Source organism: Thermobia domestica, chromosome 14, assembly GCF_964235325.1.
Source record: "Thermobia domestica chromosome 14, izTheDome1.hap1.1, whole genome shotgun sequence".
Classification (NCBI taxonomy): Eukaryota; Metazoa; Arthropoda; class Insecta; order Zygentoma; family Lepismatidae; genus Thermobia; species Thermobia domestica.
This window is the reverse complement of record NC_137467.1, coordinates 42,816,009-42,838,756: the sequence shown is the minus strand read 5'-3', so window position 1 is coordinate 42,838,756 and position 22,748 is coordinate 42,816,009. Positions and strand designations below refer to the sequence as shown.

Sequence of the window (22,748 nt, the reverse complement as noted above, 5' to 3'; positions counted from 1 at the left end):
AACCGTTGCGGAGATATAAGCGTGAAAAGTTAGAGATTTAGCTCCATACTATACATTCCGGGTCAGATTTTTCGGAAACGGTCAGGTAAGGAAACTCAGCGAATACATATCAAATTAGTGTGGGGAGCACAGCACATTTTGAATGAAAAATTTGTATGCCCGGGGCACTCACAGGATCCTAGGCGGGGTCCAACTCAAAATTTGGAATTGGAACTGGCGGTCAAGTAGTATATTTTATGAAAGCTATTGTCTAATAAAAGAAGATAGAACAAATCTCAAGTCTCTACGATAACCCAGTGCAAACGGGCAACTGGTCAAAATGTCAATACAACCTACATCAGAAAATCTATGGCCACGCTTCTAAATCCGTTAAGTTGCGACAATAACAAAACAGAAAAACATGTGTAATAGTGCAAGGTATTGAAGTAAAGCAAATTTCTGTAGAGTATTTTTCTGAAAAGCACCCTCCGATATATTTTATTTCTGCACCATTATTCTAGTTTTCTCCAACCCCACTCCTCTCCAAGTTGCCTCACACTTTCAAAGTTACTCCTTTTCGTCTTTACCATCATGTTTCTCGTTCAGCAAATCCCCCGATAGAAATTTCACAGTGCAATCTGTGAATTTATGGTCGCGATGTGCGAAGCATATATCCTTGCCTATTGACCTTCTCACCTTCCACGACGATTGCGATTGACAATGTATCCTTTCTCTTCTAGGACACGAAATCCAATGGTCATGGTTATACTATGGTCCATTGGTCATTCGAAGTCACACTTATACTTGCATAGGGTCCGTTGTGCGATTCTATGAAAGACTCTGCAGCAATTTGCTTTACTTCAATACCTTACACTTTCAAACGTGTTTTTCTGTTTTGTTATTATCCCAACTTAACGGATTTAGAAGCGTGGCCATAGATTTTCTGATGTAGGTTGTATTGACATTTTGACCAGTTGCCGTTTGCACTGGGTTATCGTAGAGAGTTGAGATTTGTTCTATCTTCTTTTATTTGACAATAGCTTTCATAAAATATACTACTTGACCGCCAGTTCCATTTCCAAATTTTGAGTTGGACCCCGCCTAGGACCCTGTGAGTGCCCCGGGCATACAAATTTTTCATTCAAAATGTGCTGTGCTCCCCACACTAATTTGATATGTATTCGCTGAGTTTCCTTACCTGACCGTTTCCGAAAAATCTGATCCGGAATGTATAATATAGAGCTAAATTTCTAACTTTTCACGCTTATATCTCCGCAACGTTTGCGATCGAGGGTGTATCCCTTTTTGTGTTATGTTCTTTTGGGACAAGGTATCCAACGGCCATAGTCTCTACTCGAAGTCAGAGTTACACTTGGATAGGTTCCCTCGTTAGAGTGGAGAAATGGTTATCTTTCGTTTTTCGTTATCATTTAGACATGATATAAACGCCCTAGAGGTATGCAACCCCAGTATACAATTATGTGGTGTTGGAATGTATACTGCGTAGGATATGATGCTTTAGATTTTTTTTTCTAATTTCAACACTTCCAGTGTACCCGTAAGAATGTAATAGGGAAATAATGGCCATATTTTTTAAATATTCAATTAGAACTGGACAATCTACATAAAACTTGCAATCGATCAGTGAAAACGTCATATTTCTAGAGCCTGTAGTTTCCGAGATCTCATTGTCGAAATGATTGCCCACAAACATATAAACGTCCACAAACGTAAAGTTTATAAGAACTGCAAAGATGGCAGGACAATTCATTTGCATTGCTTTTGGAAAATGCTTATTAAAATACAAAGGCTTTGAACAATAATTTAAACAACAAAGGAAGTGGATACATTCCTAAAATCTTTTATTTTTTCAAAAATAGAAGGAATATAAGGAAATCCGGTTAGTAGATGGATACCTGTTAGTTATATCCCGACATTTAGCATCTTTCCTGTTTTTCGGATATCTGGAGACGGTCCCTTCTCGCTTGCAGTTTTCGGAACAGAGGTCAGATGTGAACCTAGATCTTGCTAAGAATTTATTTTAATGCGTCAATGATCTTCTAAGAATACTGGCGCTATGAGTACTTGAAGATTTGGTACGAGATTTGGTTGAAAAGTAATGGGGGCATTCTTTTTTTACCAATATTTTTGACCTTTTTTTTTTTTAACAAATAAGGTTATGACTCTTACTAAGTAATTGCCTTCACCACCTACACAGAAATAGAAGATTTGTTAACATTGTTCGTAACGGAGCAGTAAAGCTTCTGCTGGAATGCTCGGTTACTCTCTACAGATATTATTCAGAGTACAAAAATAGTGCTCTTTTAAGTGGGTTTTGATCGCTGCAAATAAAAAGAAGAATAAGCCACAGGCACTGGAAGCTGGCGAATAGGGTGACTGAAGAACTATAGGAAAGCTTTCTGTGCCAATAAATAAATAAATAAATAAATAAGAAAGTAAAACAAAATCTAAATGTAGACTGCTGTTCTACTTGGTGCACTCTTGTGCTCCATTGTTCAAGTGTGAGCAACACTTGGCTGTACTTATATTCCAATAAAAATTTGATTGATAGTTTTCCCTACAAGCACAAACTCTTTTCGGATGATCCCCTTACTATCACAAAACAAACGAACACCAGTTTGATTATTCTAGCTTTCTAAGAACGGTGTGAGTTTTACAGTGTGTCGTCCCAACTGAGACGTTTTGTCTCAGAGTCTTATTCAAATGCAGGCCTGAAACCAGCCACAGAGGTTGAGGGTGGGGGCACTAATATGTTATGGGGCTGGGCATTCCAAAAATTTTCTTACAAGTATCTTAATTGTGCTTTTTTGTACTGAGGTCTGCAGGGCCACGAAAAGTTTAGGGTGCCAGCCCCCCTAGCCCTCCTCTGGTTGCGGGCCTGCTCAAATATATGTCTGAGAAGTCTGTGATCACTCGAGTGAAAAAATCTGTGTGTCTTTGAAGGCAGTTCAGAAGTTCGAAACACATGTCTCTCCGAAAAGGCTTCTACTCGTGAGATTCCCGTCTTTACGCATTAGCCTTTCTTACGTCCAAATTTTACGTTAAAAGCTCATGAACGTACGCCGTTTCGAACTTAACTTACTACAGATTATTCTCAGTATATTAATAGACACTCTAACATCACAAGAGTCCTGACTCTTTTCACATTCTAGTCCATTTTTAGGTTGAATGGTTTCTCAGCTCAAGATTCGTCATTCACTTCTCACCTGTAAGTGTTTTTAAGTGGCCTTGTGCCCAAGGGGAGCCAAGGGGAGAACTATAGGTGCTACAGTCCCCTCCCTTTGACGCTCAGGTATACACTAGATAAAATGGGCTTCAGTCCTACTTTACACTGGATAAAGCGGCAAACTATGGTTTAGCCTCTTTCTTGATCATATCCCGGATCCGCCGTTGTGTCTGTATCCTAGATCCATTTGCAACTGTTCGATCCGTGACATAGGTGTACGGCTTTGCGCACTTAGAAAAGAACAGAGAAACTTAATTATGATAAAAAGGGCGGAAATAGGGTAGGCGAATAAAATAAGTAAATGTTCCCAGTGTACGCTCATGTTGATCTACGAAAAGTTTACCTCCAAAATAGAGTACATTATCCAGTTTCTTGTTTGCTTACTTAGTCAAAAGAGGGAACGACATTGAAAACTAAGTTTACACGTTCATATTTGCATTTATTGTATGTTTAAAGATGTCTCTATTGAACAATTTGATAATGATACATTTTTAGGATTCATTTTAAAGCAGAAGCAACTTAAAATACACCAGAAATTAAATTTAAGAAATTGTCATTAACACTGCCGGAAATTGATAATTGTTGAGTTAGTAAAAATAGAAAAATTCAGAATAAAAGTAAAAAATTATAGTCGATCTTTCCTTTGTACTGTATGAACATCAACAGGACACTTCACTCTGGAAGCCACATCGTTGCACTTACTATCTTCATTTTGACATATAGTTCGCGTAAATTAATTCTTGCACTCGTTTGTTCTCACAAACAGGGCTCTCATTGTCTCAACCCGCGCTGAGTAACCCCAGAGCTGAAGATTAACACCTTCATCTCAGCTAATATCATGTGACCTTATATTATGTGAACAGCACTTCATTGCTACCATCACCTCATCTCTCACTGCACTCTTATGTATTAATGACAATAAATAAATAAATAAATAATTCCTGATATCCACTCCTAATACCTTCTTGCTACTGTTAAATTGATGTCACTGGCCCAAGAGAAGGAGTTACCTTCTGTGGCCCGTCCAGCTATTGATGGGAATGAAACTGCACTTTAAAAATCGTCCAATTTGAATTTGCGAAATGTTATTTTAAAACATCACAAAAAAAAAAAAAAAATGAATGATAAAAGACAAGAGCGAAGAAGGCATTATTTTTATTGATTTTCTGGAAAAGGAAATTGTTATTATATTTTGGTACAGACGTTAGAAAATGCGCTTTAAGGAATTTTACGTTATTTTTAGAAGAATTACCTTTAGACCTAAGCTAATCAATGTTGCATTAGGTCTTATACACGCACAGTAAAAACATTTTGTTATAATATTAATCAAAACTCTGGACAGATGATTATTGTATGAAAAAAAAATTGGACATATACTTTCGAGCTGAATTTAGAGTAATATAATAAAGTTTTAGATCAACTTACAAATCCATTTAAAAGGAAAAAATTGTTATAGAATTGAAGGTCTGCGCGCAATAGTGGTCTAATCAACATAGTTATAGACTGTAAATAAAAACGAAATTGCAAACCAAAGCTCAATTTCTAGTACAAATCTACAATGCAACATATAACATGAGAGTTTCGTTTTTACAATGCAACATATAACTTGAGAATTTCGTTTTACTAGCTCCCAAATATATACTCTACAAAATAATTTTCAGTGAGAATGGAAAACTTTAATCCTATGTTCCTTAATTTGAAACCTTTAGTTGGCAGTGTTGCTCTCTAGCAAAATCGAATTCTATTGCGTTATCCGAACGAATTATAACTTCAGTGATCATTTAATTGGCTTTATTGCTTTCATACAATATTCATATACATGATTTGCGTGGTTGCTTCTTTAGATACTTCTAATCTTCGTCAACAGAGTACAGTCAAATTTACTATTGTAGAAGCTTTTTCTCCTACATTCCGCGAAAGCTGTTTTTTTTTATTTTTTTTAAATTTGTTGTTTCTTACTCTGCAGAAAAATATTTCAAATAAACTGTTGGTAATTACTGAGAGTATTCCTATGATATTTTATAGGCCAATTCTGCTCCGTAGCTACACATAAGACCTATTTTATGGCAATGTTGCTTTGAAATAAGCACCCTGTATTTTGTAACCAAAGTACAAAAATACTTTAAAAATTACGAAATTATAATCAGATTCAACCATAAAAACAAAGTTAATATTTTAATGGTAATGCTATCAATGCTTGCCCATTAAAGGGTTAAATTTTTGATGGATAGACTACTATGGCACCGAGATCCACGATTGGTTGTTTGATAAGGGTTTAACATCTCTTTTAGCATTGAAACTACAGGAAATATAGACTTACAGTACCTATGAAATCTGCAATATACGAGTTAAGCTCGGTCCCACCGCGAGTTAATTGAGAATTAAGCTCGGACGCTTTCCATGTAACTGGATATTTTAGGATATATATATATATTGTGGTGTCTATTTGGTAGATACAATGAAGTAGGATCATTGTAATTTGTACACGGCAAAGACTTGCCGGCTTAACGGTACTTGATCATTTTAATATGTTTCATCATGTTTTACAAGCTAGAGAAAGTGTTGTATCGTTAAGTGGTACATGGAAAAGTAGGTGATGGTTTTACTGTATGGTAATTACCTGTATCACGAATGATTTATATCGTTTCCTTTGGAAGCTCGTTTTTAAAACAATTGATTATGATGTAATAATTTATTCAAATAGAGTAGCTATACTGCGATCGTATAAAAAAATTCCGTAGGAAGCTCATTAGAACAGCTATGCTGTGATCATATCAATTATTTGTTCTTTCGTATTATTTACAATACTATTCATTGTCAAATTTAAATGCCTACCTAAATTACTAAGGTAAACGAAAAATGCGAAAATTAAACAAACTTAAAAAGAAGAATATTATATTTCAAGATAGCACGAATCCTAAAAAGCAGAAAATAGAAATATTCTTAACCGACTTCAAAAAAGCGGTAAATAATGACTAAAGCTTTGAAAAGTAGAAAATAATTATAAGAAGGTGCTTTAAAAAACAGAAAATAATTATAAGAAAGTTCTAAGAAGTAGAAAAATTTATAGTCAAGTTCTTAAAAGCAAAAAAATAATTATAAGGAAGTTTTAAAAAGTAGAAAACATTTATAAAAATAGCATAATACAACCCATTACTGTTATCTGTAAAAATGTTGAAGACTATGCCAAGTCAAAACAAATACATACTTCATAAAATGACCATTCAAACTACGAGTGCAATTTTATGTTGGACAATAATTTGTTTGGCTGACACAGACTTCAAAGTATTTTTTTCATGGATAAGTAGAAATTCAATATTTTCTCCTTTCTGGGGTGTTTTCAAATCATTATTTACTGCTTTAGCGCATTTTTGAAGTCTCTTTTAAATTTAATAGTTCTAGTTATTAATATGAATCAAAGATACCTATTGCTATATCAAAGACAGAAACGTATGTTTATTAAAATAAATTCTCAGATGTGTTTGGTTTTCGTATTTTTCGCACTGTACATATTTTCGTAGTCCCTAGATGCTACTTCAAATACAAGGAAATAATAAACACTTCTGCCAGAGTATATACACTTGCTTATTAAAAACTAAATTCAAATACAAGTAAACTTGATCGTTTAACAAAACGCAAGAAAAGAGCTTCGTGGTTATTCTAGATAAGCAATATTACTATTCATTTGTATTCACCCAGCAGAAATGTAAAAATGAATCTACGTTTAATAATGTTCAAGTACAAACATTTTTAATATCATAATAACTAATGCGGAAAATGGTTATTTCTAAAGTTAATCCATGAAATTGTGTTGAAAATCTTTATTGGGGAATTTCCTTCTTTCCAAATATTATATGTACTTGTTAAGAGAAAGATATAACAGGTGTGTATTTCTTGAATGCAACTTCATTTCCTTTCTTCACTTAAGCGGTTTAAGTTTAATATTCTGGATCAGGAGTGTCATTTTAGGTTTTGCTTCGAGAGAAAAGACAAAACCCTCCTATCTAGGTTTTGCTTCGACGGAAAAGACAAGACTCTACGATCTAAGTTTAGCTTCTTGAGAGAAGACAAAATTCTCCGGTCTAGGTTTTGCTTCGGAGGAAAATACAAGACTCTATGATCTAAGTTTTGCTTAGGGGGAGAAGACAAGACTCTTCGATCTGGGTTTTGCTTCGGTTGAGAAGACAAGATTCTCCGGTCTAAATTTTGCTTCGGGTAAGGAGACAAGTATCTCCATTCTAGGTTATGCTTCGGAGGAGAAGACAAAACTCTCCATTCTTGGTTTTGCTTGGGGGAGAAGACAAGACTCTTCGATATAGGTTTTCCTTTGGTTGAGAAGACAAGATTTTCCAGTCTAGATTTTGCTTCGGAGAAGGAGACAAGACTCTCCGATCTAAGTTTTGCTTCGGGGGAGAAGACAAGACTCTCCGATCTAGGTTTTGATTCGAGGGTGAAGACACTCAGATCGATCTAAGTAAAATTCCCGTTGTCCGTTACTGTATTCTTACTCTATTGATTAAAATATATGTATGGGGCAAGTGTCTTCTTAAAGCAGCAAATGATGCCCCTGTTCTCAATGCGAAGGGATCAATTCGACACGCATTGCAATAAATATACATCAATAAATGTTATAATGACAAAAAAGTTAAGAGAAATAAATTTTAAGTAAAAAAAATTAAGTGACGTTATAATATTATTATTTCATGATTGTAAAAGTTTGTTATATCTCATGGAGTAACTCATATGCATTATAAAGAAATATTATATCTACAATTAAGCATTAAGTTAAACGATGTTAAATACAGAATTATTCATAAATGTTGAATACAAAACTTTGTAAGAAGTATTACAAAAATAGTTGTAATAGGGTCTAACGATTCCTCGTTATAACTCATATTTATTAGAGCTAGAACACTGATTGGAACGAAAATGTCCCACTATTCTTAAATTGTTGTAACTAATACAAGACTTGCTAGTTTCAATATATTTTATCTTATGCGCTTATATACAACATTTGTCCGTAATGACACTGGCCGCAGCACAGAGCTCCAGTCGCCAACAGAGAGCTCTCCGGCTGGGAAATTTGCTGTAGAGGGACTAAGCTTAGCAACGCAACTAGCGGCAGTCGCATCCGAGCTCTGACACAATGAGAATCACTGCTGTTTTTGAGTTTTTGTCACGGCAGAAAACGTGAAAAATGGGGTGTTAGCTGGAGCAGCGCTACGTAGTTAAATTTTGCTTCGCCTAGACAAAATCGCTTCCGAGACGCTTGCCTTCGTCTAAGAAGGCTTACAAAAACGACGTCCTGTCAGGGGCCGATGGTTCAATGAGTTCAAGAACGAACGGGGACCGTTGACCACATGGAGCGATCTAGACACCCTTCAACGAGTAGTTCGGACAAAAATGTGCCCAGAGTGAAAAATCCTCTGGACTCCGACCGTCGTTTGAGTATAAGATTAATCACCAAAGACCTCAACATATGTAAAACATCGGTTCACAAAATTATTTCTGAAACGTTGAACATTCGTTGTGACCGTTTTCTTGGCTCGGATAAAGCGTGTAACCTTATTACAGCAACCGTACAGCCCAGATGTGAGTTCGCCAGACGTTTTTCTGTTCCCAGAGCTCAAGAGAAACCTGAAAAGGTACCGTTTGGATTATGTTTTCACTATCCAAAGCGCTATCTCAGATTTTCTGAAAGAAGTTACAGCATTTTACTTCCGGAGAGACTTTGCAACGTGAGAATCGCGTTGGTACGGGTATATCGACGTCCAAGGAGACTATTTAGGAGAGTTTTTAACAATATGTACCGATCAAATCAATAAATTCTCTTTACCATACCCAGTCCCATTACTTTACGAACAAATTCTGTAGTAAACGTGACCTCTTTGATTGAGTGTCACGTTCTCTAACAATCGACCAGAAGGAGCAGTTTGTGAATGACTGGGATCGTGCTTTAGTGTTGGTTCAGTGTTATCGAATGGAACTTTCGTGTCGAATAACAACAACTGATGAAACATGGATTCATTATTACACATCTGAGTCCAATACGCAATCTGCAGAGTGATTACAATCAGGTGAAGGCCGATCAAAGCGCACAAAGTACAACGTCCGACCGGCAAGGTTGTGGCCACTATTTTTGGGGGGTACATATGGCATAATACTAATTGACTACATGGAGAAAGGAAAAACAATAATTAGCGAATACTATATTACATTATAGGACAAATTGTATTAAGAATTCACAAAAAAGGACAGCATTTGAAGAAGATTCTTGTTGTAAGAAATTGCTTTCCCACCCATTATATTCAGCGGAACTGGCTCGCAGCGACTACTATTTGTTTAGTAACTTGCAAAGATGGCTCCAGAGAAAGATATTTCACACGAATGAAGAAATCTTATCGGAAACGGTATATTAGCAACGTTAAAGCTAATAAACGTTAATTGCTACACTTTCGGTTTAAATACTGTTAAGAAACATTATCTTGGTTATTCTCAGAACGGTAAATCATTAGAAAAATAAAACCATTCTCGGTGCCAATTGTTGTTTTTGCTCCGGATCAATATTAAGACCGGTGGATCACCACCCGGAAGTCAGTACGTATTTTAGCTCATTCCCTTAACTACTGCGCAATCAAACGTTACACATTATAAATATTGTACTATTAGATAAAATTATGTTTCAGCTACAACACAAGACACTGATTCATTTGGTTGTGTCTTCTGATATCGAAAAAGATAACAAATAAAACAAAATATTTGATTCATTTTACAATGAGCACACAAGGTGGTAGTTGCTATTAGATCTTGCTAGAACTGCTCAGTTTTATGAATTTAAAACTAACAATCTTATTACGAAATAGATATATTATTTGACCGTTTCTCGAGTTACGTTTCACATTTTATTTAAATATTAATTTACATTTAAGGAAATAGATTTTAAGAAGAAACTTGCGCAGAACGCCATAATGCGTTGTTGCCAAATTTGTACGTTTACTGTGATAGTCACAATAAGAAAATTTTTGGATTCTGGTATTGCAGTTCGAGAAGCGAAACTTAGTTGTGAATTCCGGTAAGGGTCGAAAATTAATTTCTCCAGTAAGTATCCAAGCATAATTCCATGATAACTACCTTTATTATCTCGCATAAGTAAACACTCGACACTCTCTGGCAACGCCACACTATTCAAGTAGCATTTAAAATAGCACCTAGAACACCTAGCGATCCACCTTAAAGAAGGAGGTAAAATGTTTTCTCGGGAACAGTAGCTCACGCAGGAATTTATTTCGGGAGGGGTTCAAACTCAATATGAGGGTATTTTATATTAAAATTCCTAAAATTGCCCCTAAACTTACGTAAAATTTACACAAAAGTAGAAATTTCGGGAAGGGGGGCCGGACTCCCAGCAGAGTTGACGTAGTTCAATGAAAACTTGACCCACGACCCACTGACCCACCCCCCATCGTGACCCATGACCCACTGACCCACCACCTACTTGACCCACTGTGACCCACGACCCACCATGACCCACCACCCACCATGAACCACTCTCATCCACTGTGACCTACTCTGACTCACCAAAATCCATCGTCATCAACTCTGAACGCGATCCACGGCCCCTTCTGTACTGACTAAAGAGTTTACACTTGTAATAAAACAAGACTGAAATTGTCACTAATCGGAGTTTGAATTTCTAGTCAATCGCTCAAGCACCACTCTGTTACAATAACGGTGGATCTGACCTTTACGATATAAAATGGTAAAGTGTTTGTTAGTAGTGAGGAAATTGAAATAGTTCGAGGTGGGGGGAAATTAGTGTGTGCCTAAAATATACTTGTACTAAGAGAGTATTCTTGCAAGTGTTAATTTCTGAACGCATTCCAAAAGAAACTTCTATTCACAGGAAAATACCCCTGTACAATATGGGAAAGGTTATGGTTTCTCAGTTCATAGTATTTTTCTCACAAAAGACTTGAAAAATCAGTTTTTCATAGTATATAAAGGTGCTCGGGTACCATATGTGAGAGCATCTCCATAAAGTATGCTCATAATTGTAATTTGTGCAGTCACTAAAACATCATGTTAAATTTAAATTAAAAATATGCATAATTACAATCACTAAGAATATTTATTCAAAATAGTTTACCTAAAGCAAAACTTACTAAAAATTAGGTACAAAGTTGAATAACATAAATAAGCCATTAGTAATACAAGTATACATTTTCCATAACTCGTATTTTTCCACCTAAACACAAATCTGAAATCGGGTTTATTTCCTGTTGGTAACTTTTTCGTGGTAAATCATCCGCAGCGGAATGATGTCCATCCTTCAGCCAAGAAATAACTAGCTCGTCTACTTTGAGATTGTCTAGCGGTGGGCCATTAACATTGATGAACAACAAGTTAGGTAATCTTTGAACACTTAGTCTATTTCTAATATCAGTCATCTCTAATTCATAAGGGGAAATCCCCGTTCGTACTCTGTCGTGCAAATTGATAATACTTCTACCCGATTTCTGCAACTCCTCATCGACATTCTGCTTGTTAGACTTAAGTCTGATAACGATTTTTCTTGGTCAGTTTTGAAACACTCACCAAGAAGTATCATCTTTCTATCACCATACAACATCTTTTCCATATCGACCATGTCAGTTGGTAATGTCGACTCATGGAGAACAGAAACTTCATCTGCCATGCCTTCGATAGGGAATCTTGTGAATAAATTATCAATTAAAGCCTGATAAACTGATGATTTCTTATTTGTTTATAAATTTAATTTTTGTAATTACACATGAAGGTTTGATGCCATTACCAAGTTCCCTCCCCCGCCTAGAAAGCGAAAGGGAACGAGGTTCCTGGAAAGTGTTCAGCGGTGAATGGGAATTTCCCTCCTTCTTTCCCTTCAATTACCACATTGCTGTTTGCCATGTGCCAAATTACGATGAATTTCAATTAAATTATCATAGTATAATTATTTCCTTGTTGAATTATCGATACTTTTCAGTGGAAAAAAGGATGAAATTTGAAAATTTCAAATCAAGGTAAGTAGACCAACGTAAAAGGGGAAAAAGTGTAAAATTTTCCATTTAATTATGCTTACAATCCAAACTTAAAATTTCGGTGCAATTAAGCTTACAGTACAAATTTTATGCCTATTTTTCTCACAACTTTATGGGTTGATTGGCCTGTGCTGTAAGCGTTCCATATTTTAAATATAAGCTTCAGCAATTATAGTAGAAAGCAATGAATATATGAAGCCAAGCACTGTATTTTTTGTTTCTGATTTTTTCTTATATAACATCAATCGTTTTCGATCCTTTTTGCAAACTAACTCACTACAAATTCTCCATATATATATATATATATAAAGTGCCCCCCATAAAGAATTTTTAAAAAATCCTAGGATGTTTATTTTCAATAAAGACTTAATACACTGAATTTCAGCTTTGTAAGTTTAACGGCTTGCGAGATACTCATTTTTTTCCGCAAAAATTCGGATTCTCACTACCTCCTTAGGATATTGTGCATTATAATGAAAGCAATATAACATCCCAGTTTGGATTAAGGCCTAACTATATACCAAAAGTAATTTAATATGACTTTGCAATTTGACCGTGATTATCAGGCACACATAGTTACATTCATTTTTTTAAATAATTTATATATTACAGTGATTCAAAAATGTATTCGAACGCCAAGTAGTAGTATAAGTTCTATTGCTATTATTACAATTAAAAATATCAATATCAAAAAGTGCCTGAAGTTCTCTTTTCACTTGGTTAGATTTACTCACCTTAGGTAAGTAGACAGAAACAAATGGAAAAGGAAGGGAAATGAAGGTCTTGAAAGTAAAACGAAGACAAATTTATCAGTCTTCAGAAGATACTGTCTACAATGCAGTGAGCAGAGTGGGTCGCAGTGGGTCATGGTGGGTGGTGGGTCGCAGTGGGTCACGGTGGGTGGTGGGTCGCAGTGGGTCACGGTGGGTGGTGGGTCACAGTGGGTCACATGCTGTTGACCCACGACCCACTGACCCACTTAGAAAACTTGACCCACTTGACCCACTGACCCACTCCATCTCCGACCCCCAGGACCCTTGCAGAAAACCGCTTTTTGTTAGCTACTGTATTACTGCTTTTGCTCTGTAGTGACCTACTCTAGGAAGCTCAGATGGGCAGGTCATGTAATCAGGATGGAAGAAAGTAGGAAAGCTTCCAAAGTCTTAAGTGGAAGACCAATTGAAAAACCACCATTAGGAAGACCTAGGGTGATGAGAGGAGCAAGATTAAGATAGATCTCGCAGAAATAGAAATACAAAGTAGAAACTGAATCTAGTTGGCTAAGAACCGAGCTTTTGTGAATGCGGTATTCAACCTCTGAATTCCATTTGCCACAGAGTTAGTTAGTGATCAACGATAAGGCCGTACATTGCTGATTTGTACCTCCACGAACTCGAAATGGATTACCTCCTGCAACGTATTCGATTTTGAGTTTTTGACTCATCTACATCCTGACCAAAATCGATAATCATTCAAGTGTTTCTTGAAATTGTCGTCTCCCGGACGGACGATTATACACTTTTCTTTGACTCATAGACAGGCAAACAGACAGGATAAATACGAATTAAACTCCTTAAAATCAAGGGTAAAAGCAGTGGCGAATCCAGGGGACATCGAGGCGATCGTTTTCCCAGAAGAGGAAACTTTTATTTTATATATAAATAAAACCCATCCCAGAGTTTGGAGCTTTTAAAAGTAGCTCTAAGTTGCTAGTATTACCAACCACCGTCGCCCCCCTCAGAATTCCGTTCTGGATCCGCCCTTGGGTAAAAGTGAGGGGGAACGCTGGGGAAACGCCGTTACCCCGCTTCCAACAAATACCTATAGCTTCCATCCACTTCCTTAAAAAAAAATACAATGGACAAAGGTAGACACGGGGGATCTCATGCGTCCCCCCTACCTTCACAGATCCACTTTAACTCCAGCTTAAAATCAAATGTTGGATAATCTGAGCAAAAATCTTAGTAAAACATTTTTACATAGTATTTTGTAAATAATATTATATTTAGATTTTATCAGCGAAAAGCGCCTCAATGGAATTTGTGATCAATTTATCACAATTAAAATTTAACACAATTAAGTGTTAAAAAGTTGTTTTGGAAACTTGTATTCTTATCCCCCTCTCCCCCCCCCCACCGAAAATGTTTTATAAGTTGCTAAATTATGATTTTATAAACGGTTGTGGAATAAGTAATATACTCTTTCTACAATAACGGGGCCGCGGTGGCTCAGTGGTAGAGCGTTCACCTCTGGTGCTAGGGGGTCCCGGGTTCGATCCCAGCCTCCGCCAAGTGAACTTTGTGGTGGACAAACACCGTGTGCGTGGGTTTTCTCGGGGTTCTCCCGTTTCCTCCCACTTTCTTCATTCCATCATTTCACTCATCTCTCATCACCACCGTCTCCTTTAGCCTAACCGGCATAACCGTAGGACGTAAAACTGAAAGATTTCATTTTTCTTTCTAGAATACTAGAGGCTCTTCGTTCGTTATAGGCTAATGAAAAAAAAGAGAGAAATCTGGAGTGATAGCAAATGTGATGCTTACCGTAAGGACTCTTTTATGCACGCCTTAAGATATTTCATATTTTCCATATTATCGGCAGTTACAGGATCAGATTTGTTTGGTAGTATTCTTGCCACTTCCTTCGCTAAGATTTCTTGTTTGTCAGGGTTTTGAGCCAAATTATAAAGAGTGTACCCTGTCATCACAGACACCTGGAAAAGGTAAGTAATTATAAGCAAAAATTTAAAATTAGGCACCTGTAGTATCTACTGCTTTCTTAATATTGGGAAATTCTCTGTTAAATCTACTGTGGTAATGTTATATTTGAAGTTCAAAACTCTTTCCAGAAGCATGGATTTTTGAGTTGCAGCCCTTGAATTCGAATTTACAGTATAGGCCGCACGTTGACAGGAGGCAGGGGTAGGATATTCAGAAGGAGATGCGGAGAGAAAGAGACTTTAGTGCACTGAGAATGTGTCTCAATCATAAAGTTAGAGGGAAACCTTTGAGCACTCAAGTGGATATGTGAAACGAGAATTTGTTGTATTGTTTATAGTATTGTAACTCGGTTCGGCTGCCCTTTTCTCTCGTCATTGTGTGGCCAGCTTTACTGTTGGATCCGAACCAGAAGGATTACTTAGATTACATCATTCTTGACCTGTAAATTATAACTTAGAATGATTCATTACCCAGCACGACAAGTATAACGCATGGCACATAACACTATAAGACAATCACACACTGAGAAAGGAAAAAACTGGCAGTTTTCTATGTACGAGGGAAGATTAGAAACCAAGGTTCCAATGCCGGTATGTCTGGAGTTTCGTCTGTTATAGAGGAATGAAGAGTGTGCGGTAATTTTAATACATGGAGACGGGAATTCTGCAGAGTTTTAGTCCCTCGCCATGTATGGTGCTAGTTGTATGTAAACACAAATGCCGAGTCGTTTGTAAAACTGTTCTCGCGAACAAGTCCGCTTAGTTATTCGATTTCTGTGGGTGAAACATTTAAGCGCGGCTGAAATTCACCGCCAAATGGTAAGAGTTTTGCGCAGAGACTGTAATTTCTCGTCAGCACGTCGCAGAATATCATCTTCTTTCACGACAACGTGTGCTCGCATACAGACCAGAAGACCACTACGCTGTTTCGCTGGGACATCATATAGCCCGGACTCCTACGCGTTCCCGTGCTTGAAGGAACACCTAGGAGGCCGTCGCTTCGAATCAGACGAGAAGGTCAAACACTTCGTAACAACGTGGCTGAACATGCAGGAACATGATTTTTACGAGGAGGAAATCTTCAAGATTATCCCACGATGCGACAAGTGCCCCTGCCGATATGGAAACTATGTCGAAAAATAATCTAATGTGTGTACTATTTGTTCGCTTTGTTGGTTATATAAAATAATATATACACGCGTTACTGCAGGCTTTGTAACCTTATTTCCTGATCACTCCTATCACAACACAAATACAATTTCTACTTTTCTGTCTCGGCAAATCGATATTTTCCTTCTAAAATATACATCGGTGCAGACTCTTGAGGGAAATCACACCGACAAAAAAAAAAAAAAAAACTTTTATCTCTTCCAAGAAAATAAAAATGAAATCTTTGAGTTTGACATCCCACGGTTATGCCGGTTAGGCTAAAGGAGACGGTGATGATGAAAGATGAGTCAAATGGTGGAATGAAGAAAGTGGGAGGAAACGGGAGTACCCCGAGAAAACCCACGAGCACGGTGTTTGTCCACCACAAAGTTCACCCCATCGAACCCGGGACCCCAAGCACCAGAGGTGAACGCTCTACCACTGAGCCACCGCGCCCCCTCTCTTCCAAGAGAAGAAAAGACGACTAATTTATTATTTCTTGAGTACATATAAGAAAGAACATTAGTTCAGTTTCCTTACCTTAGCATGAAGATATAGAAGTTTAATTTTTTTTATCACTATGGTCTTGCTCACGAATACCATTGCTATACACATCATGGGGCCATTTTCAGAACCGATTTAACAGGTGATTAGTGTTGTACTAAGGATTTGACAAGCATCCTTGATCGATTCCTGCCATGATGGATGTAGCAACTCAAATCATTACAGAGTGAAAAAATAAGTTGAAAGTACTTTGAGAAAGAAAAATGTAATAATATACTGTACTTACTGTATCGATAGCAGCCATCATCAAATCCACAGCCATTATAATGGCTACCTTAGGATTTGAATTTGTAGCCAGTAGTCTTTCGAGAAGGGTCAATTCACGATCATCATTGGGTGGAAGATTTTTAATTTTCTCCATTGCTTTGTTGATATATTTTGTGGATACTCTGCAAAAATTTACAGAGAAACAATAGTTATATTTTTACACCATGCTGTACAGCTACAAGAATGAATTTCTTATTTTGGTAGACACATTGTTATTTCTATACTTCTTGCTATTCTTCCCATATACAGTAAATAATATTAAACGACTAGAGAGTTGATTAAAACAGAAAATAAGAAAATTTTCCCCGGATTTGTTGAGGCAAATAAAACTAGGCAAAAACTGAGTATTAAAATAGAAAATAAATAAATAAATAAAAGGAATGAAAACTGTATCACAAAATAAATTTCTGCAAAAAAATAAATTTGTTTCTACATTTTTAGAAACAACTTTGAGTCATTGTTTAACATGTCGAGAAATGTCCTGATGTGTTGTATCAGTGAACAAATGACCTAATAGTGGTTGATCAGAACTGTCCTAAGAGTAGTGGCATATCCTGAAACTCAGAACGTGTTTACCGTATTTTATAATATATAGGATAAAATGTTTACAATATAACAGCATTTCTCGATAGTCTACATATTATTCTTTGATATTTTATGATACATGCATAAATACTGTCTTTGTAATAATCATGTATGTACTGTAAGTTATAAATTAAACATTTTATCTAGAGCTATCAAAATTGTAGAGAAAATTAATTCCAAAGAGATATATCTTATTTCTTTTTTTAAAAAAATATACATAAAAAACTTGAAACAGACTTACAATGTAATATTATACATTGTAAGTTTGAGACAGATATTTTTATAGTATTCCTCTGGCAACACACTCCCTAGGTAGGACTCGAATATTCTAACAACCTTTTTCTCTCCCATCTTCTGATTAACATCAGAATAAGTGGCGGATCCAGGATATGATCAAGGGAGGGGCTGAACCATAGTTTGGCGCTATATCCAGTGTAGAGTAGGATTGAAGCCCATTTTATCCAGTGTACACCTGGGTGTCAAGGGTAGCCCCTATATCCCCACTTAGATCCGCTACTGATCAGAATAAATGTTACATTTTAAGGAGGCACGCTGAAGCAGAAACACTTGAATTCAGTATTGAAATTTGAGCATACTAATAAAAAGAAGCTTGATCATCACAATGCATAATTAACATAAGCTTACGTCACAAATTTTCCTATATTTCTTCTTCTTTCTTTTTCTTAGTGTAGTTGCCAGAGTGTGGTCAGACACCACTTTAAACGTAGGTCTCGTCTTATACACTTTCGTTGCTTATGTACAGTGGCGTATTTACGATTTTGTTTCGGGGAGTGGTTGCTAACTTTATTTCTTGAAATGTGAAAATTTTGCAAGGTATTTCATTTAATTTTATATAGTCAATTAAATTTCGGGGAGCTTACAGTTTCAAGGTTGTCATTCCGTACTAACATTCGCAAAAATTACAGAGTAATGCAATGCGAAAAGTGCAAAAATCAATTCTAATTTCTGTCTCTATTATCGCAAATCGTAGCTCAGATTTTGGTTTACGTTGACTCAAACCGTTTTGGATTGGGGCTCTAATTGCTTTTCAGACAACCACCCAAGCGCTTCCTTCTTGCAAGAAAATAAGTTTTCCGCTTTGTATAATTTAGCAGAAGGTTTGCAGGTTCACCCAAACAATTACCGTCAACCTTCTGAAATTTGCTTCGTGCTCTAAAGGATTGGTTGCTCATCTTTCTGTAAAAATACACTCGATTTTTTTCTTTTTTAATCCGCTAGAGGGAGCTCTTGGACTAATACACAGATAACATCATGAACGCAAAAGGGGCATTTTTCTGTTTTGAAAAATTGCTACAATAAGTTGTGCTTTAATTATATGTTTACCAGCGATAAACGGAGTAGCGTAAAAAAATCACAACTGCATAAGAGTTTTTAAAATATCCTTGAATTTCCAATGATTGTACGACATAGACGACTTGTAAATGTCTAAAATCTTCTAACTCTGTTTAAATGCGATTTCTATTCCAGTAGATTTTTGACACTTTATTCACTAGGTTTCACAAGCAATAAGCAGTGTTGCCAACAACCTCTGAAGAAAATAGGCTAGATAGCCGTCAGAAATAAGCATTTTACACAAAAATGGCTAGATTTTGAACTGTTAACCTATAACTCACATTGTAGATTTTAAACCCCTTTTTGTATGTAGAATTATAAGTGAGTTATAGTAAAATTTGAAATGTTGAATTTTATCCGCTGAAGACTAACAAGCAACATACACGACTTTAAATTACAATAAAATCCATCAACAGCTCATCTGATTTCTGAAAGCCAAAAGCCATATTATCAGTTGAATTGAAATCAGTTATCATCGATTACTTCGCAGCTAGCCGAGGCGCTGGAACTGGATGCATCATCGTTGGATTGTGGATTAGTTGTGTTTGTGTAGATTACCATTGTCATAATTTTCAGTACTACTTCTTTCGGCAGATCATAGTCCTTACAAACACTTCTTATTTATCCGTACATCCACATGAATCATCATGATTGCATTGAGAGTTTTCATATCCTATGTTAGGGGGGTCTATCTCTTACAAATAGATAAATTGTGTATTTTGCATTAATAATGGCATTTTGTGTTAAGGTCTGGGGGGCCACGAAAAATTTAGGGGGCGGGCCAGGCCCCCTAGCATCTCTGGTTGCGGGCCTGTCCAACGGGCAGATCCGCCATCTCGAAACGCCTTTTCTCGATCCGTTTGTACTTCTACTACTGTCAATAAGCTTGTAGTGTTACATTTGTGTTACAGTCAAAGCTTTTAATGTGATCAAATGTAAATGGTTTCTATAACTGTAATCAATCTTAAACTGTGATTTAAATTGTATTTCTTGTGGCTATATTAAAATGTTGTGCTGTTTATGTAGATTGAGATTATAACATATTTACTAATTTTTTAAAAGATAATCCTAGCACGGAGGGTTACACCCCTATATTTGAGCTATTTACTTGCAATTTGTATATTTATCGAGTTCAGTAAGTGGCGGAATCATTTCCACACAGGCCAACAAATGATTTGTTTTTACTTTCTATTTTCAAAACTATGTACTAAAAGGAAATGAAATATTTCAGTTTAACCCTTTAATGGGAAAGCATTGATAGCATTACCATTAAAATATTTAGTTTGCTTTTATGGTTGAACCATGTCTTCCTGATCATAATTTCGTAATATTAAAAGTATTTTTGTACATTGGTTACAACATACAGGGTGCTTATTTCAAAGCAACACTGCCATAAAATAGGTCGTATGCGTAGCTACTGAACACCATTGTCCTATTATGGTCAAATATGATAAGAATACTCTCATGTCAGCAATTAGCAAAAGTTTTGTTGAAATATTTTCCTAGAGAGCAAGAAACCACAAATAAAAAATAATAAAAAAAAAACTTTCGCGGAATGCAGGAGATAAAGCTTCTACAATAGTAAATTTGACAGTCTCCTCTTGACGAAAATTAGAAGTATCTAAAGAAGCGACCGCGCAAATGATGTATATGAATATTGTATGAAATCAATAATGCCAGTTAAATGGTCACTGAAGTTATAATTCGTGCGGATAACGCAATAGAATGGCATGTTGCTTGAGAGCAACACTGCCAAATAAAGCGGTAAGGTCTCACGATTATGTCTGTTAGGTTAAGGGAGAGGGTTGATTTAGGCAAATGATGATGGAAGAATTGGTGGAATGATATTGTGGGAGGAAACGGAAGTACCATGTGAAAACTCGCAGACACGATGTTGTCCACCACAAACTTAATTGAGCAAAGATCGAATCAGGGACCCACGAATCAGAGGTAAGTGCTCTACCATTGAGGAACCATGTCCCCATGAGAACTAAGTAATGTTGATGGTTAATAATCTAGCACAAAAATTCCAACTTTAGTACTGCATTTCAATCACTATTTTGGATGAAATGGGATTCAGCAAGATAGGAATTCCCATCTCGCCTAAAATTGTAGACATTCTTATCTTGGAGACATCAGTGGCTGATAAGCTGTTAGGTGAGATAGAAGGAAACCATCTTTTTGTATTTCATGTATGTACAGATGGTGATCAGAAAAATGGAAACACCTGAATGAAATTGCAACTTACCAGATTAATATGGTTTCGGGCCACCTTTCGCCTTCAGAACAGCCTTGATGCGACGTGGGATGGAGGCATAGAGGTCGTGAATGGTAGCAAATGGAATTTTACACCATTCCTCGTGCAGGGCATCGGCCAGTTCTGTGAGAGTGGATGGAGGTGGAAATCGTGTTTCCAAGACGGACCACAGATGTTCAATTATGTTGAGATCTGGGGATTGAGCGGGCCAGGGAAGGTGCTGAACTTCATCCTGATGTTCCCCAAACCACGCTGCAACAACGCCAGCTCTGTGAATGGGCGCATTATCATCCTGGAAGATGGCGTCATTGTCCGGGAACAACATCCGGTCTCCTAAAATTGCTACATAATCGTTGGCAGTGATTCGTCCGCTAAGTGTGACCACAGGACCCAATGAAAACCATGATATGGCGGCCCACTGCATCATCGGGCCGCCGCCATGTTTCACAGTTGGGCGGAGACACTGCAAATCATAAGCTTCTTTGGGCGTTCTCCACACATAAACACGGCCCGTGGTTGGGAATAGGGTGAAGGATGACTTATCTGACCATATCACACGTTTCCCGTCCTCAACGGTCCAAGTTGCATGGTCGCGGCACCATTTGCGGCGTGCGAAAACGTTATGGTCCCTGATGAGCGGTTTGGCCCGTGCAACACGACCCCGTAAGTTCATGTCATGTAATTCTCGGCGGACTGTGATCGTCGAAACAGGGTGAAGGAGGTGCTGATTGAGTTCCTCCGTCACTTGCTCCGCAGTGGCACGATGGTTCTGCGTGACAATTCGCTTTAATACCCGGCGTGACCTGTCACTCATGATTTTCTTCCGCCCACTGTTCCGCTTCCCCGATGTGGTTTTCCCGTGTGTTGTGTAGACCGTCATCACCTTCGACACTGTCCCACGCGACACACCTAACACAGTAGCCACTGCCGTCACACTCACTCCACATAACCGCGCACCAACAATTTGCCCTCTTTGAAAATCTGAGAGGTCTCCCATTTTACACTACCTTCGTCTGCTGCAGCCACTGGACACTGCTGTTCCACTGCGCCTGACGTAGTATGGAGACCGACCTAACACACCACCACCAGTGGTCTGGCACTGCGGGCGCCACGACACCACTGCCAACCCATACATCTGACGTGTTGCCAACTACAGGTGTTTCCATTTTTCTGATCACCATCTGTATGTAGTATTTATTTATTGTCTGTCTTTAAAAATAGTACAAGTGCAAAAATAATGAATAAATGACTGACCTACATCCACAAACGCAGGGATTTATTTCGGGAGTTAAGCTTTTCGGGGGTTCCAAATTTAATATAAGAGTAAATTATACTACCATTTGTAAACCTACTCCTAAAATGAAACTAAATGTACAGTAAAGTCAGGATTGTGGGGCTTGGGATAGGGTCTCCCAGAATTCATCAGGGCCCCTTACCACACCCTCCGTGGCTCACACAAATTCATACGTAATATAGCAAACCACGTATATTAAATTCCAGATATACCAAATGTATATCCACCATGAGATGACACCCTCTAGAATTTTTTTTTCGGGCGCCCTTGTCCCT

General features: G+C 37.3%; 1 protein-coding gene across 2 annotated transcripts in view; it reads right to left on the bottom strand.

Annotated features, from left to right (window-relative positions):
- LOC145669653 (putative cytochrome P450 49a1) overlaps window positions 1-22,748 on the bottom strand; it is a 117,189-nt gene that overhangs the window by 12,806 nt on the left and 81,635 nt on the right. For both annotated transcript variants that reach the window (XM_081737903.1, XM_081737904.1), the window contains exons 7-8: window positions 16,944-17,106; window positions 14,829-14,998 (exon numbers count right to left, since the gene is read on the bottom strand). In XM_081737903.1, coding sequence (XP_081594029.1) covers window positions 14,829-14,998; window positions 16,944-17,106 — 333 coding nt within the window. The remainder of the gene's footprint in view (window positions 1-14,828; window positions 14,999-16,943; window positions 17,107-22,748) is intronic.